This window comes from Camelus bactrianus, chromosome 25, assembly GCF_048773025.1.
Source record: "Camelus bactrianus isolate YW-2024 breed Bactrian camel chromosome 25, ASM4877302v1, whole genome shotgun sequence".
NCBI classification, from domain to species: domain Eukaryota; kingdom Metazoa; phylum Chordata; class Mammalia; order Artiodactyla; family Camelidae; genus Camelus; species Camelus bactrianus.
This window is the reverse complement of record NC_133563.1, coordinates 13,922,927-13,941,825: the sequence shown is the minus strand read 5'-3', so window position 1 is coordinate 13,941,825 and position 18,899 is coordinate 13,922,927. Positions and strand designations below refer to the sequence as shown.

General features: G+C 34.9%; 1 protein-coding gene across 4 annotated transcripts in view; it reads left to right on the top strand.

Annotated features, from left to right (window-relative positions):
* The window catches only part of ANGPT1 (angiopoietin 1), a 233,702-nt gene that overhangs the window by 122,295 nt on the left and 92,508 nt on the right, over window positions 1–18,899 (top strand). For all 4 annotated transcript variants that reach the window (XM_010955829.3, XM_010955830.3, XM_045517264.2 and 1 more), the window contains exon 2: window positions 17,165–17,320. In XM_010955829.3, coding sequence (XP_010954131.1) covers window positions 17,165–17,320 — 156 coding nt within the window. The remainder of the gene's footprint in view (window positions 1–17,164; window positions 17,321–18,899) is intronic.

Here is an 18,899-nt window from a genome sequence, read left to right as displayed (position 1 = left end):
GGAATCATTGGACCATCTTAAAGACTGATTACCATACTGATGTTGTTTTTAAATTTAGTAATCAGCCAGAATCCATCCTATTGAAATGTCTATGTATAACAACACAGAGATATGCTCTGTAATTGGTCACTTAAAATAATGACAAGTTTTGTTGGGGGAAAAAAGGGTTCTAAGAATTATATTGAGTTTATAGTACATATGGACAGTGATCATAAAAAAAATGTTAGATTCTGTTACTTTCTTTATTGTACAGAAAAAGTTTTTTGTGCTAATCAAGTGAGAAATCTACCTAGTCTGCCCTGAAATACCAACTTTTGGCTTTTTGGTGCTATAATGGGTATAATTCTAAGTAAGAGTTAGAAAGAACTGTCTTCTAAACTTTGATTTTTTCCATTTATTGGCTGCACAATCAGAACCAAGTTCTGATCCCAAATGCCTTATCTATAAAATAGGTATAATAAGCTCATCAATAATGGTTGTTTTGAGGACTAAATGCTATGATGTGAGCAAACTGTTCAGCACATTGCCTCACACATAGTGAGGGCATAATGAACATTGACTTCCAATCCAGTACTTTTAAATTGAACATCATGACCATTAATAGGCTATGAAACTAAACAATAGATTGAGTAAATTCTTCTTGTAAAAATGAAAATTAAACAGTACAGAAAATATCAAAATCTCAGAGGGTAAGAGACCTGGGTTCTAGTGCTTAGTGTGTCACTGGAGTAGCTGTTTTTTCACGAAACTTGTTTCTTATTTGTGTCCACATGCAAGCTCACGTATGGGTATGTGTGTGTGTGTGGTATTTGTTCCTTGTCCTGATTACCATACCTTTTATAATGGGTCATAGTCAAAAAAATGAAAAGGCCACTACTCTAGCTTGACTTTGTTACATTTGTGTTTTCTTCTGAGGAGAACCAACCTTATTCTCTTCTAGTGATCATGTCTCTCTGAATGTTTTGGAAGTTGGGCTATTTTAATGCCTCTTTGATGGAGAGTCTCTTCCAGTTTAGAATTCCATTTGAAGATGAAATCCCACTGTGCATAGTGCCCTGACCTTCCCGTGTTACATCATTAGACATGCCCCAGGCCAGGACCGGTCTCATTTCTTTATGCCCAAGAGCAAGGTGGTTGTAGATGCATTAATGGTAAGTGTCATAGGAAGCTCAGAAATCTCAATGGACTTACTTGTTTGGAATCTTTTCTATAGCAATTGTCCACAGGGAACTTTTTTAGTTCCATGATTAAATAAAGAAGTGCTAAGCCCTCAAGGTTTATGAAATTCTAAATATCAGTCTGTCTCAAAGGAAGCATGCTTTTCATGGAAGAAACTATGTTTGAGGTCTTACATTGTCAAGTTTGCCAAATGTCCAGTGAACCATACAAGTAAATGCTCTTTTTATTGTTCTAATATCATATTTTATTTGTCTTAAATTTTTATTGATGTTATCCTCAGTGGTTTGTAATGCTTCATCTTCCATTTATCAATTAGAAAACAAAACGCAGTATTGTACAAGTGCAATAAGCACTTAACAATATTGTTACTTTCAGATTCCTGTTATCTTAAGTAAAGTGATGAATACTTTTACATTGTGAATAATTTTATACTTTATCTGCTTTTAAGTCAGATGTTCAGCTAGTTGAATTAACGATACTGTTTAAAATGTTAAAGAATAAGATTGTCTTTTTTTTTTTTTTTGCTCTTTTATAATCTTCCCCTGATCCCACTCTCCTCCCTTCCCTCTCCCAATATTTTTATGAAAGACATCTGGGAACTTTATCCACTGCGTCTTTCACTTTATTCATTGCTGGCCTAGCAATTCAAAGCCTAATCATTATCAAAATCGTAATTGTAGATATCTCTGGGTTAAAATTGCTCAAGGAGAAAGTTTCCTCTGAAGATTTGAAACAACTAGCGCATATTGTACAAGAGGATTTTTTACACCCTGCGGCCATAAAGTCTGGAAGAAATAGTGAACATATATATAATAAATGGCTTTCTGACATTACATTAAAATATAATAAAATATTATCATCTGTTTCCAGACATTTTGGCCATCCTATAGCACATAGATTCATGAGATAGTGTAAACAGAAAGATCCTTACAGTTCTTTAAGAATGAAGACACTAGTATCAGAGATTGACAATATGCTGTAATGAATCTTTTATCCTTGTATATCTGTGGTTTACAAAATATTTTCATTTTAACTTTATAAAACTTCTTTGACATAAGCATTATTACATTTACTTTACAGATGAGGAAATCAGGGCTCAGAATAGTCAAGCAACCGCTTCATAGTCACAGTGCTAAATGTTAGGAAGCTAGATTTCTAAGAAGAATCCCTCATTAACTTTTTTTTTAAGCTCAACCACACCATCTCTTACAACCATACCTGTTGAGAAAGTTCAAACCCTCTCCTTTCCATTAGAAGTTTATTATTTTATTTTTTGATATAGGTGTGTTCACGATTTTTCCTTTTTCATCCTCAAACAATACTATGATGTAGGTACATTATTATTCCCATTTTCTAGATGCAGAAGCTGAGGCACAAATAGGGAAAGCAATTTGCTCAAAGTCACGCGGCTAATCAGTTGCCAGTATAAATCTGTCAGCGTCCAGAACTTCCTCTTCTTTCCCATACACTGCTCCTTTTCATATTCTGCTTCTTACTTGATTATGAATCTGATTTTGTAAAAGAAAAAATGGAATAGCTAATTTTAACTGTTAATTATCTTTTCATTGAAAAAATATATATACATTATACCAGACAATTCACACTTCTAATGGATTCTCAAACTGCTCCTCCCAACTTGGCTCCAGACCAAAGTATAAGTATCTGTCATTTGCATAGTATCTTAGAGTTGACCAAGTATTTTCACACATTGATTTCATTTGGTCATTACAACACACTGATGAGATAGTTAAGGCAGGAATAATTAGCAGGATGATGTTACTGATGACAAATACTTATCTCAGCGAAGTAAAATATTGTGAAGTTCACATATCTGATAAGTGAAAAAGACAAATCACTCAGGTCTCTTAATGACACATTCTGGAAGCTCTCTATAACACTAAAGATAGCCCAGTACCCCCAGAATATTCCACCCGCTTATGCAAGTTCACCAAGACCTTTCTTCCACTTTGGAAGAAATCAGGTAGACCATAATGAATCTTAACGTTTGGTAGGAGAGATCCTTAAAACTGGGCTGTTAGGCATGGTTTGTATTAGCATGATTATAGACTCTAGATTTAGACAAGGTGGGGTAAGAATTCTGATTCTCCTCTGACCTCTATTTCACTGTGTTTCTTTGGGGAAATTATCTATCTTCTCTGATTCTTAATTTTTATATGTGAAAAGTTGTGAGAAAACAAATGTATGATTTCCTGACATGATGATGATTTTCCAGCAGACTCACCTGACTTTTTAATATAACGTATCTCATGCTGTGGCATGAAAACCCTTGGCTTTAAGAAGTCAAGAATATAAGAGACTTGAGCAACATCCTAGGATATATGATGTTTGGGCTTCATGGTTTCCTCATAATGATGGTGATACAATTTTAATATAAAAAAGCTGTGATAAAACTGTGACAGCTGAGAGCAACCAGCTCTGGGTGTGAACTCACATCAGGACTGATTAAACTTGCGCTTTCTCCAAATTATATTTGTGTTCAGTCACATTGATTTAACTGAGAATACCTACCAAACTCTTTATTTCCTCTCTGTGAATATATGGAATAAAACTATCACAGATTTCATAAACTTGGGGTATGTATTTCAGAATCCTGTTTAGGCTATTTCTATTCTAACCATTACCACATTGTAATGATGTTGTCTATTCCCATATTCATCTTTCTCAGTAGACAAGGATTAGGCAAATCTTTTGCACCTTTTTATCTTCAGGGTACAAGGCCTATTAACATGGAAAGCATAAAAGTGACTCAGTAGATGTGTGCTGAACTGTGTTTATCTCATATAAGAAAGTATGTTAAATAGAAAGAAATATATATTATATAAGCACACATAATTACACACCCACACCTGTGTATGTTTTTGTATGTCTTTGTCAATGTCTAATCGACTGTAATCTTACACCTACTTAATAAGACATGGCATTTTCAAGGGGAAATAATTAGTGTGCTACTTCATCATATATATATTCTAATTCATTATTCTATATAGGTATATGTATTTGCAAAATACAGTAAGTGTATTTAGTTGCAAATATTTTTAACAACTAAAATTTTTTGAACAAAAATTATTTAGTTCAGGAGTTTTAATTTAGTAACCTAGAAAACATTTATTTTCAAAAAAAAGAGTCCTGTTTGAAGATTATTGATGAAAATTTGTTGGTAAGCTTATTTTAAATCAATATAATATTAGAGTATACTCTATGATAATAAGCCTTTGATGAGAATATGAACATTAGATTAAGTAATTACTTGACATGTGTGTTTATTTGAAGGGTCAATAGTGTAATGAACAGGAGAACAAGCATGATACTAGTCCATATGCTATATGAAGATGGTATCTCTGTTTTGGTTGAGTAAATGAAAGAAAATACAAATACTTTTCACCAAAGATAATTAATGAGGCCATAAAAAGCATATAATCATAGAGCTGAGGAAAGAATATGTCACCTTGTCATATAAAATACTTTATGCTTTATTTAAGAAGGCTTCAAAGGGCCCACTATGTATTGACCCAATCATTCTTCCAGTATTCTTAAGCATGATAGTGGTGAAGGGGATTTTTCACTTGTTGAAAAAGGGAGAAAAGTGAATAAAGAGCTGTTTTATTTACCATTGGAGGGTGATAGTCAAATGTTAAATACCTTTATTTCTGTCTTCCCCCACACTGGTGGCAACTCAGACACTTTAGGATTAGGACAGTTTACTTTAGTAGCTTACATTTAATGGCTTATATATTAAATATAATAGCTTATACTTAATAGCTTACAGGAGAGGTAGGCTAATTGGAGAGAGGTGGCTAATTAGAGACTATGAGTTCTGGATAAAGGCTTGAAACTGTACTTAAAAAATAAAGTGCTAGCCAAAGAAAACACTGCAGCTGGACAGATTTGGGCAGGAAATGGTCTGTGATCCTTGCACTAACCAAGGACCTGAGGCTGACTGAAGTGGAAAGAGAATAGACTTGAGTGTCAGACAGATTTGACTACTAGCTCTAGCATTTGTACTCTATGACCCTGATCACATTGATTAATTTCTCAGAAGTTTTACCATCGTATCAATATGAGATGGTAACAATATATATTCCAGAAGGCTTCTGTCAGGAATAATGAAGGCTCTTTGGCTAACATATAGGTAGTGCTCAATAAATGGTGGCTGCTCTTCTAAGCTTTCCACAAAGCCCTTCCCCTTCAGAAGAGACTACCTGAGGCTGTTTCTGCCCTTTTGTTTTCTTTTGTTTATTTGTTTGTTTTTTATTGTTGTTGTTTTAGTTCTCATGAAGCCAGAGAATTAGGGATGGGTAGATAGGGCACAGCACTAAAGGGGAAAAAAAGCAGTAGAACCAATGGGACACCTCTGTGGATCTAGGTTTACTCTGACCAGGATACCACTAAATTGCCAGATATTTATAAGTTTCCCACTGACTAAATGCATTCTTATGTCTTTATATCCTTATGATTATCTTTTTCTCATTCTTTATATATTTTTTGAATATAAAGTTAAATTGTTGTTTTCATAAAGAAAGTGGAAAATATCAGACCATTTCAAGAAGAAAATAAAATTCACCTGTGTTCTCATCAGCCAGAGCTAGGCACTGTTCATAATTCACTGTCTCTTTTCTTTTTCCAGTGCATACAAATGTGTATCTAAATATACCTACCATAATTGAGAACATAACTAAATATATCACTTTGTATATTATTTACTACATTGAGCATAAAGGGTTTGTTTGTTTTTTTTTAAGCCAGGGAGAGCTAGTACTTTTACATCACTTTATACTTTAAAATCTAGACTATACAATCTACTCAGTGAAAGGCTCTCTAGGAAGTTGGGAGAGCTGTCATATGTGGTTATTTTAAAATCTTAATGTAGTAACTTATGTCTGAGAAGAACTATAAAATCAATTTTTAGATCTGGTAACTTGTTTCCTTTTTTTCCCTTTCTTTCTCAATCCCCTAATTGCTCTCTCTGGGAAATAACTATTTGCCAAAGATAAAAATTATTCATATGGATTCTTGAGATACAGTCTATAAGTGGGGGAAAATTCATCATACAGCTTTCCTTCTGCTCCTTCGAGAAGAAATCCTAGGGGCTTTGTGAGATGCTGAGAAACACTTTGTTCCTTCTTGTGACAGAGCTAGAACTCAGGGTAATGGATCTAATTAGAGTTTGTACTCCTCTCCTCTGAGTAAGTCAAGCCTTGAGATACAAGACTATTTTATTAGCAGTTAAAATTATTAAACCTAACTCAGTCCTGTAATGCATAATAACACTACACTGCTAATATGTTTAAGTCTCAAAAACATAATATTGATTAAAAAATAAGAGTTTAAGGAGCCATACAATAAGGTAATGTTTTAGTAAATCTAGAAAATATACTAGTTGATATAGCTTATTATTTTATGTGTATACCTATGTGGTATAAATTCACATTAACTTTAGGATAATGGTTAATTTTGATGTGTATTTGGAAGGGGTGTTTTTGTTGTCTTGGAAACATTTTTTACTAAAAAAAGAAATATTCAAAGCACATATGTCAAAATAAGACATCTGCTAAATCTTAATGGTAGCTTCATGGTGTCTATTAACAAAATTCCATGATTTAAAAATTATTTCTAAGTTTCCATGATTTAGATATCCCAATAAATTAGACCAGCCTTCTTTCAGTTAATGAAAAACAAAGGTTTTGAGTCCTCATTGCTTAATGGGGGTGGGGATAAAATCAAAAGGAACACTGTGAGGTGATCTACAGCTCCCAAAACCAGATTAGTGAGTCTTTAAAATGAACTTTTACAAAATTCCTCTGGCAGTGCAAGTGGTAATGGGAGCAGGTATTTTAAACAGTTACTCATTCTCAGTTTCATTCTCTCATTCTCTCATGTGGTGTGCGGTTAATTCTAAGAGAGACTAATTCATTGTAATGGTAATTTGGGCTCCCTTCCAATAACACTTGAGATATAACAAGCATCACGGGGGCACCAAAATGGTCTTTGTGAAAGAAGAAACAGTGCCCTGTGTTTGTCGTTCTTTGATCAGAGTGAGAAAAATAGGGATTTTATTTCATTTATAAGATGTCAGCAGTCATTGTCCCTTTCTTGTACTTTGAACGACTATTTCCATCCTACTAATCTTTCCAGTACTTGGACCAAAGGCAATTTAAATAAGAACTGTTCAACAAATATTATTCAGGAAAAATTAGACCTCACACATAATGCTTTGGAATGTATATTATACAATGCTTTGACAGTTTTATGCCTGTACAAACTTGTACATACCACTGAGGAATCCCCTATTGTAGGAAGAACATACACAGGCACATACATTCTTATCATTAATTTTGCCACATTTAAGCAGATAAAAGTTAATTTTTAAAAAGCAATCATAAACTTAAGAGATATTACAGAAGATAAGGAAGATGAATAGAGCAACTTTATTCTGAGAAAAGCAGCAGCATGTATGAAAAAGTAATTGCTTAAAAAGTCAGAATGTTGAACAAAGGGGTTTTATTGGAATAAGGTTAGATTTTAAGTGCGAATACCTTGAAACTTTATGTGAAATGCCAGAGTAAAATGATGGGATTTTTCTACCTAGTAGTGGTATTCCTGAAAATCTATAAATTCCTTAATAATTAAGACTTTTAAATTTCTGTTACTGTGTTTCTTTTATCATCTGCTGGGTATTTAAATTGCATGATCTGTCTTGCAGTGTTTTCATTTAATGCAGGAGGTTTCCTTTTAAAATATGAACATTATAAGCTACTTGTTTGCTTCACTGCCATTTGTCATAGGAGAAAAAACTGTAGTTTGCAGAAGATATTTCTTAGAATTATTCAGTGGAGAGTCTCTTTTACCCTGTTATTTCCCTACAACCTACCATCTGCTAGGGTGGTCGCTAGTTCAGATGTCAAAGCTTTCTTTTTAAGTGAACCAAAATGCATTTTATGTAGCATGCAGGGGATTAAATTTCATTCCAGATAAGAAAGAAACTAACAAGCATTAAATTAAAGGAATTTATGTTTGTAGATTTCTGTTTGGAAATAATATCTTCTTTATTTTAAAAACTCTTACTTTTATTGATATAAAAACAATGTATGCAAAGTTACTTTGTGGTTCTTCCCTTTTTTCCTGTCATCTAAGTGTAAATTCAGAATTTGAGAAAATAGTTTCTCGGTTGTTGGGCAGAATACTGAAGCTGTCCGTGACTGCTCAATAGCCATTATATACAGTGATTAAGTTTGATGTAAAATATATCTCATTCAAAGGAAAGTGATGCATTAGTTATTTTAAATGGAACTTTAGTGAAATAAACTTTGATTAAATGAATAGAAGCAGAAAGTATGAATGTAGAACTTAACACACATATGTTGGGAATATAAGACTATATGTGTGTGAGCACTTATATGTGCAAGTAAACATGCACACACACACATATATACAAACATACACACAGATGCACTTATATGTTTTATCAAAGGGGTGAAGTTTATACTTAGTTTGTTTGAAAATATGATAAAGTGCGAAGACATTATCTGCCTGAGCCTTCTGTATGAATTTCATATTAAAAATCTTGATAGCATGCCCTTGACTTGTGTGTGTGGCCTCGGTGTCATGTCCTTGCTTCTGATTGATTTATCTCTTGATTTCCTGAACAGCATATTCCAAGAAGTGGTCAGGAAAGTCATCTTGCCTAAGCAAGCCCATCTCCTTTCATGCTTTCATAGACTTTCTGGTTTTCTTCTATATAGCCCCATCCTCCAGATTTTCCAGGTCACATTTTTGTGTATTAAGGCAAACATTAAATTTGTGCTCTTCTGCCATATTTACTTGGGACTGCCTCTGGGAAGATGTTCTCGATTCCCTCGTTTTGAAGATTCCTTCCTTCCTTCATCCTACCCCAGCAAGCAGTCAGGAAATTTATTTGTATCTTTATTCCAGCACTTTTAATACACTTGCATTATAAACAGTCTTGATCATCAGAGTCAAGTTTTACCACTTCTTTTGCTCTCATTGTATAGCGCAACGATTAACACATGCTTTGTTTTCGATGTGTTTGCTGGATTTCACTTAATATAAATAATTACCCATAACAGAGATGATTGAGAAAAGAAAAACAGAGAAGATACAGGAAGACAAGATAGGGTTATGTGGTCCAGTAAATGAGGTTATTTGTCTTCAGACCTATCTACTTGTGCATCATTTACATTGGTTCCATTGACATTCAAAAAGACATCACTAAAAATTGGTAATGTGATGTTTTGTACTTTAAGGAACAAATGTGACTAGGCTAAGCTCACAATTGGAGGCTTTTGGTATTTTCATAAAAATTCATTCATTTATGCATTCATTTATTTATCTAAATATTATCAAGGACTCTCTGTGTGCCAGGCACTCAGTGATACCAAGCTAAACAAGACAGGGCTTGCCCTCAAGGAGCTAATGATAGAGGCACAGGATGCTCTAGAAGTACAAAGGAAAGGTATTATAAAAAGAGTAGTCATGAAAAGTTTCCTTGAGGAGAAAAAGTTTGAAATGATTTTGAAAATCAGGACCCAGCCCAAGAAAAGGGAAGATGGAGTAGAAAAGGAACATTCAAACCAGAGCAAAATATGTGCAAAGGCATGCCAGCAAAAGAAAATAATGTATGCTTGGAAAAAGGCAAATAACTTGGGATTTCTGGAGCGTAAGGTACATGTAGGGAGAGGGAAGCAGAGTCCAGAGCATAAAGATTCTTCAGTATTGATTAAAGAGTTGTAACTACTCCTAAATGGTAGATGCTTCTAAAAGTAGAAGAATAATAGAAAGTAGTAGAAGCTACTGAAAGAGTTTAATAAGTGGTGTGGCAAGGCCAAATTTGTGTTTCAGATCAATCCCTTTGGTTGCATCATGGATAGTGGATTGGGGGAAGCAAGTCTGGAGTCAGGAGACCAGTTATGGGGTTATGGGGTCATTAACAAATCCAGAAGAAAAATGGTAAGAGTCTGACCTAAGACAGTGCCAGTGAGGATAAAGAGACATGGTAGGGGGAAAGAGAAAAGGGGAGAGGAATGGACCTAGGCAGTCTTCAGGAAACTGAAGCAACACAATCTGGTGCTGATTGAATTTAGTATAGAAATATATAAGGAATAGCTGAGACGACTCTCTGTGGTTTGGATGAATGGGTAGTTGGTGGTGGTGCCACTCATTGATACAAGAAACACAGGAAGAAGCCAGGTTGTGTTGGACAAAGACAAGGGATATATTTTGGACAGAATGGTGCCTGGGGATTAAGGGAATCAGAGAATCTAGCTCTTTATCTTAAAACAGATATGCCTGCTATAAAGATTGATCCAGGGCTTTTCTGTTGTGTTCCTGTATCATTGTTTCCTAAATGCCATTAAGGATGTGTATTATAAATTATATAGACATAGATATATACATCCATATTTCAATTTTCTATAATAAATAAAAATTAAAAACTTGCAGACTCCCATACTTTGTAAAGGATGTTTTAAATCAAGTAATTTGAGAGTTTCAAGAGATATTAAAATAATCTAATCCAGCCCTTCATTTCCTAGATGAAGATCTGAAACTCAATTTGCTTAAGTAACTTGCCCAAATTCACAGAGTAAATCAATGATAGAACCTGGATTAAAACCCACATAACCTGACTCTTGGCTGAGTGTGCATTTTATATGTCATCTGCCATTAAAAAGTGTAAAGACACTTACATTTTTGAAGTTTTCATGACCCTGACTTTTTCTGAGTGTGAGAAGAGAGGTGGGTGTAAAACAGAGGTTCCAAACTTGTAAAACTCATTTTGATACAAGAAACATCTCTTTTGTTTATGTGAAGAAGGATTGACTTTCCTGGGTCCTGCCCCAGCGATGGGGTACTATATGTGAATAACAACTTTCAGCAACCACAAAAAAAAAGTCATAACCAAGAAAAATTATTGAAGAAGAATTTATCCATATGGGATTTTTCTGAGGTGCCCTTGAAGCTTAGCTTCTCCATATGCCTCAACAGGAGTGCTGCCATTACTCCATTGGAGGTTATGTAACAAGTGTCCCCTCACATTATTAATTTCAGTAGCTGAGGGCTTCTTCCTATCAAACAAAGATAAGAATATTTACAGGAAGTAATACAGTCAGAGGTAAACTCTATCAGCATATTCACCAACTCGATTGAAATGACCTGTCTGTAAGTGTCTATTTCCTACAATTCTCAACTCTTTGTACTGGTAACATCTAGCACCAGGCTTAGTACATCAGATGTGTTCATCACATATTTGCTAGGACTAACGTGAACTAATGTCAGGTTAATAAGCCTGAACTAATATGGAACCTGGTCCCAGTTTTTTTCTGTCTGTGAGGTGACACAGAGGGAGAATAAAATCAGGGAGATACTTAGGCTCAATAACTGGGGAGTAGCTAGTGGTCATCGGTGTCAGAAAGCACTAGTAGAGTCCAGAAAGAGAAGTCAGAACTTCCAAAACTGATAAGCATGAATTGGAATTGTGAAAGAGTAGCCTCAAATCAGGAGCCATCAGAAGTAAACCAAGGAACTGGAAAAGAAAAGTGGGGTGGACCATCAGTAGCAGCAGCCATTGTTGCTGGCTCAGCATCCTGACAGAAGTCCGAGTTTCCCACACACTGAGTGGCCACAGCCCAGCATCTGACATTAATTAGTTGTTTCACCTTGCTTTCTATAACCTCTCTGAACCTCAGTCACCACGTCTATAAAACGAGATCCTTGGAGCTCATAATATTTAATGTCTCTTCCAGTTCACTTATTCTAATGGTCTTCTTTCTTCTGCAAATAGTAAATATTCCTTCAGATACTAAAATGAGAAATGGAATTCTGGTCACACATATCAGTACAGATACAGTACAGTTTCAGATGTCAGCTAAATAGATCTATTGTCTAAAAAAAACAATTAATTATACTTCTCCATTTTATAAAAGAAATAGTATACTGGGTAATAGAAAGTCTTGCAAATAATATATATGGCTTCAGCCATTTTTTTATAAAACCATAAACCTAGACATAGTTGCATTTTCAATATTGCCACTGATTTATGAAACAACGATATTAGATAAAAGCCTCAACATTTAAGGCATTTTTTGCATTGCTTTACCTTTTTATTATGTTCCCATATTTACCCTTTTACTTTATTTCACGGTTGTTTTGCCATAACTGAGTAATACCATATGTACCAACATTCAATGAGAGTCCACTTAATCTATAACATATTTTAAGTGAACAATGCCTTTGTCAATTTTTATAGGACTTTAAAATGTTATTTTCTTAAGAATTACATGGAGAAATTCTATTCTTTGTGCTTTAAGATATCCCCTGGTTTAAGAGATTCCTTGAACTGATCTCTGAAGTGAAATGATAAAGAATGCATTTCACATGCAAGATATATCATAATCTCACGCAGATTTTGGTTCTCATGAACATGAAGCAGCAAGAATTTTGAGGGCCCAGTAGAAGGTCTCTCCCCAAACTCTCTCTTGTAGTGAAAAATGGCAGCATTAATTCTCTACTAGTCATTGGGCAAAAGACATGGGCAAGCAATTTATGAGTAAATGACAAATGGCTGATAATCTGGACTTCTTAGAAATATTCTTCCTCCATTTAATAATGCTTCTTGTCATACAGTAGACTGTATACTTGCTTTCTCACTACCTATAACATTTCCCAGGATATGATAGCCATCAATCACTGTGACAATGATTAAATAAAAAATAAAAAGTTATCTGTCTCTGAACAGTTTCACCTCATCTGTTCTGTGGACTTCATTTTATGTATTCCCTGCATGAATATGTTATTCATATTGTGTGTTACCAAACTTACCTATGACATTCGTGGTAGTAACCTGTGCTTGATGAGTGACTATCCATCTTTTAGAAGAAGCACATCCTGAGGGGCCATCTAGTTTCTTTCAAAGCAACATACCAGCTCTACCACTGACTTATTGTGTGATCACAGACAATTTGCTTAACTTCTGTAGCCTGTTTCTTTATCGGTGAAATGAGGAAAAATAATGTAGTGGCTGGATTGTTATAAGGAGTCAATGAGCTATGTATTTGTAAAATCTGGTTCATACCCAGCCTTAGTAGAGGCTTAGCGTGTTGTCACTGTTGTTATTCCCTTTGCTAAATATTACAGTAGTTTTTAAGAAACAAAATGAGTGGAAGAAAACAAATGTGTTATAAACTGCGTACTAAGAAAAACAGATAGGCACTGATGAGAGGATTTTAAATGACCTGTTGTATTGAAAGTGCTGGCAAGGTTAACTTTCCAAATACCTTGTCCTAGACCTCTCACCTCATCTCAAATTAACCTGGTCTCCAATATGAAGTAGAGTGAAGTAATCACCCTCTAATGATGCATTTTTTTTTTAGAGGAAAAAGTAAGTGAATTCTCAATGAGCTTTCTAAAAATGAAATCAATAAATCATTTAATCAGTCAGTCAACCAGCCAATGAATCAGCCGCTGAGCCTCAATTTATTAAACCATAAAATAGTGTCAATACTTCCCTTTGTATGGTTGGTATAAGAATCAAGTCAGACAAAGTGTATGAAAGCTCTTTGTAAACACTAAGTCACTTTATGGATGTAACATTATTTCCTTGCTTAAAAATCATCTCATTTCAAATCACATCCTACATCCTCTTACTAGTTTTTTGGCAAATATTTATGAAAATCTGGCGTCAGATACTGAGAGTGGCAGTATAGTCAAATAATTTTATGATTCAGATTGGGATTTTACTTTAAAACCCATTAACTATTGTGGTCAGCAAATTCTAAGCTTAAAATTAACATCTTAGATATTTCTAAAATGTTGAACCTTGAAGTAGCCATCATATTCTGTAAACATGTTTTGAAATTAGTGGACAATATATTAAGACAGTCAAATTTGTTACAAATCTTTCCTGGACCCAGCTAATATAGCACATCAAGATGGATTTCACAGTTATACATCTACAGAGGAATGTTGAGAGATAAGATGAAAGTAGTCCTCCTTATTAATCACACATTGTATATTTGACTTCTGCCTCTCTCCTCAGCCTTTAAATCAACTACATCTGGTTTTTGCTACTTAAGTGTGCCATTATCTTTTGCATTAAAAGGCAGTTACTCCTAGAAAAAGCAGCCCCATTTGATTAAAAATAATTAGCTAGAGTTATATTCATGTTACTCATGATGGCAACCCAAATGAGAATTTTAGTATAAATTGGTGACCTCGTTTATTGGGAGGCTCTTTATGATGAATGCAGGCATAAAGCAGATAGTTTGCTTTGCTGGTGTTAACTTTTACAGTTAAAAAAAAGCACAATAATACAGAATAGATGAAGAGATAGTATCTAATGTAGATAGGACCACAAAGCAGCTGAACCTTGATGTCACTCTATGCTAGATGGGTGTCCTCCTCTATGGAGACTGGGGCACATGATTATTATGTACCCAGAGCAAGGCAAGCTCCAGAAACTGACTCCCACTAACCAACTGCATAAGAATTGATGTATAATTATCAAGCATCTCTATATTGGAGCTCACTAGTTAGTGAATTCTCTCTCAGGAGAGAAATCTGCATAGGAAACCAGGTTGTTATTTGAAATTTCTTGGTAAGCAGGGAGTCTGACATAAAATAAGTTTGATGGTTTAAATCACTTTTACTCAAATTGTCATTTTGTGAATAAGGTAAGAAGCTTGCACCAGAATGTAAATTCAAACATTGGAGCATTACTTTCTTCATATATGTGTATATATATCTATAAACACACACACACACACACAGTGTGCTTAGCAACGTAGATAATTTGCATTCTGGTACAGTTTTCTCATCCTATGGAAGATTGTTCACAAACAGTTCTGACATAAGCAGTTATTCTATGGACCACACTTTGAGAAGCATTGCTCTTTGAATCAGAATTACACTAAGAAGTTTTTTAAATATATAGCTTCCTAGTAAATATCTTTGAAAATTCTGATTCAAAGTCTACCTACCTATCCATTTATCTTTCTGACTTGGCCTTGTTCTTAGGCTGGCTCTGGTTTTGTGATGACGAAACAGGGCATCAAAAGTGTCAAGTGTATGTGTTACCAGTTTACTAACCAGAGAAGAAAAAGAAGTTATTTTGTAGAATTTCTGGACAAAATTGCACAACTGAGACTTAATGGCCTTGCATATAGTATTTTTCTATTCTTGAACACTTCACTCTCTCTAAATAAGAGCAGAACATTTTGGTTTGTCAGGCCCAAACATGTGCCTACCTGTAAAGCTAGGATGGGGTAATTCGCCCCAAAGGATTTGTTCTGAAGGGGGAAAAGACAACTTCCCAAAAGAAAGTTAAGGGACATTATTAGGAAAAGAGGGAATATATGATGCAGACTCCAAAAAAATAGATGTCTGATACTCCAACCTACTCTCCTTCCCCCTACCCTTCCATTGTTGTTTAAATATGTTAGTTCAGTTGGAATAAAGCCAATATTAAATTTAGTCTAGAGACCTTACATTTTGTTGACTAATTAATTTCCAGGTATATATTTTAATCTATTTTGTATTTGTTTTTATAATAAATATTAATATTTGTAACCTGAATTTTTCCCTCTGACAAAGTCAGAACTTTTTAATAACAATGTGAGTTTCATTTTAACCTTTCATTTACTTTCACTTGGAGCAGACTCACATTTGATAAATAGAAATAAGCAAGAGATGTTGTTAGAAAGTGAACTGCCAAAGTTTACAAAGAAGAATTTAGCTTTAGGCTATATTTATTATATGATGAGAGTGTTACTATAGATTATAAAGTAGTGGATGTATTTTGGTTCACTAAATCAGTAAAAATCACATAGCTGTTAATGACTTGGGACCTGGCTTACGAAGCACAACTTGGAAGAACTATCAGGTGGTTAACAGTGTTGGTATGAAAGTTAAGGACTTCAGCACTCAAATCCAAGTCTAGCTGTTTTTGTGGCATGTGGCCTTGGACATGACTTCTCTGGGAAGCAGTTTCGCTGTATGTGTAATTAGGTAATAAAATGTAGTCACCACACAGTGGTGAGGGAGAATTAAGTGCACTGACAGGGAGGTGCAGGCTTCTTTCTGCATTTTTCAAGCAGTGCACATGCTCAGCTTTATTCTCCCATGTTCCTAACAGGCTCCCTTGTAGTAAGTCACTTAATATTTCTTCTTGGCTCCTATGGCACCATTTATTTTACAACCGTAGTATTCTCTAAGATGGCATCAGAAAGGGCTAAATGTAACCCAAGGCAAGAAGGGCAAATGCTGCTTTATGGACTGTATTTTCAGTGCCCATTTTTGAGCTTGTGGAGGAACACTGAGAACAGTTATAGCTAGCTCTGAGGCGCTGCCGCTCATTTCTTATGCTGTTACCTATACTTTAATATTCCCTTAAAGGCTTGTGTTTTGGGCATCTGTCTTCCTCTCACTCCTTGTCCCTTTTCCCTAACCCACAGTAGTCTTTTATTTTTTATTACAGAAGAGGCTGAATTTTTCTCAGAGATGAGTGGTCAATATGGTGTAATGAAAAGATCTGAGAACCAAGATTCAGATTTAAATTACAATACTAACTCTGCTGCATTTTTGCTGGGTGACCTCAGACTCACCATTGACCTTCTCTAGTTCTGTTTCCTTAGCTCTGAAATAAAAAGAGCAGTGAGACCATCTGTGCTTAACCCTCACATCTTTGCTGTAAGGGTTAAATGAGAAAGCACTATCCACGTGCAAATTTTCATTATGATGGTGTTGGCTATATATCTGTATCAGTACACTAGGAGTTTATTAGCAACTGTATTCCTGTGTGCTCTGCTCCCATTTCCCCAACTCCCAGAGAGTCAGAGGATCCCTGCCAGATGGCTGATTTGCCAGCTGTGTCTTGTTCTGTCATTGTAAATATTACATGCTCCAACCAAAAGGCTTTGCTTATAATGTAGTATGTTTTGTTCTTTATCTCTTGCAGATTGAGAATTACATTGTGGAAAATATGAAGTCGGAGATGGCCCAGATACAGCAGAACGCAGTTCAGAACCATACGGCCACCATGCTCGAGATAGGAACCAGCCTCCTCTCTCAGACCGCAGAACAGACCAGAAAGCTGACAGATGTTGAGACCCAGGTACATCCCTGGACCAGAGTCCACAAACTCTTAGCCGGGAAGAATTTTTTTTCCTATAGCTTATTCCATAAACACAGAACCCATTTCAGCACTGGGATTGAGGAAACATATACATTTTTGTTTATTGGTAATAACAACAATGACTGCCTGACATGCTATGCATGTTTCTTTTGATTTAATGAGAGCTGGTATATTTAGCTTTGTATGTGTTTGCCAAAACAGGACTGGTAGAGGTCTTAATCAGCGTTTAAATTCAAATAAACACTGCAGCTACCAACTGTGATACGATGTGTCAAACAGAATATCCATTTGTGTCAAATTGGTGCCTTTGATGTATATTTTTGACCTGTCCTGTTTTGTCTCTGGTAGTACTCTAGCCATAATGACACCTGCAGAGATTTTGTGCATTCAGTGGATACAAAGGAAAACCCCAGATAAACTGATCTGGAATCTGTAGATTTATAATGAGAAGTCAGTTATAAAGAAAACTCTTTCTTTTTCTTTACATATACACATATATGTGCATATACATATATATTACCCTACTATGGACAATGATGTACTCATTTATGTACAAATCAGTAAAACACCTTTTAATTATTACTGTCACTGCTTGCAGCTTGGTGGGCTGCATGCTAAGGATCTGTCCCCTCCTGGGACGTGTTGCCGTAACAATGCTAATAAAACATCTCTTTGTTCATAAAAACAATGCTAATAAAACAGCTCTTTGTTCATATATATATATATATATATACATATATATATATATATATTGTATGTATATCTATGTATATATACATATATATATCCCTGACACAATCCTACCACCACAGCTTAATGAAAATATCATTTTAGATGACTAGAAGATGATCTCTTGGTCCCTTTTTAATCATGGAAATGGTTATTCCAGTTACCATTCTAAAACCCAGAAGATGGTTCTGTCTCAATATAGGTAATTTCTGGAATCAAAGCTGAAATATATTGTTAAGAGATAAATTGAGGCACATTAAACTTTTCAAGAATTTATTTGAGTAAACATTGACTCGGATTGGGCAGCATCTACATAGCTCTGATGCAGGAGCTAAGGGAAAGTTTCTATTAGAGAAGATATGGAAGTAAAGCAAGGTCATTATTTGATTTGCTGCAGCTTAAACAATTGCCTTATTTGGGAGAGCCTAGTTGACTATTTGTGATTGATTTTTCTTAAGTTTTATTTTCTTGGATTTAAGAACTTAAATTTCTGGCTTAAATTTTGGTTTGCTAACGTAGGCAACCAAGGCATTAGGACCACTCAGTCTAATGGCCTCCTTGTTTAACTATGTTAACAATACAGATTAAAATATAAGATGCAACCTTACTTCTATTTCATAATTTCATTTGTGTCAGTGGCATCACAGATCAAATGTTGATATTTAAAGAGAAATAACAGTAATACTTTACATGGATAGAGCACTTTATATGCACAAGCCACTTTCCCATGTACAAATGATTTTTATGAAGACCATCTGGAACACAAAGTTTGAGTGATTTTCTCACATTAGTGTTCCTTAATCTCAATTCATTCCACTTTGTTTCATGT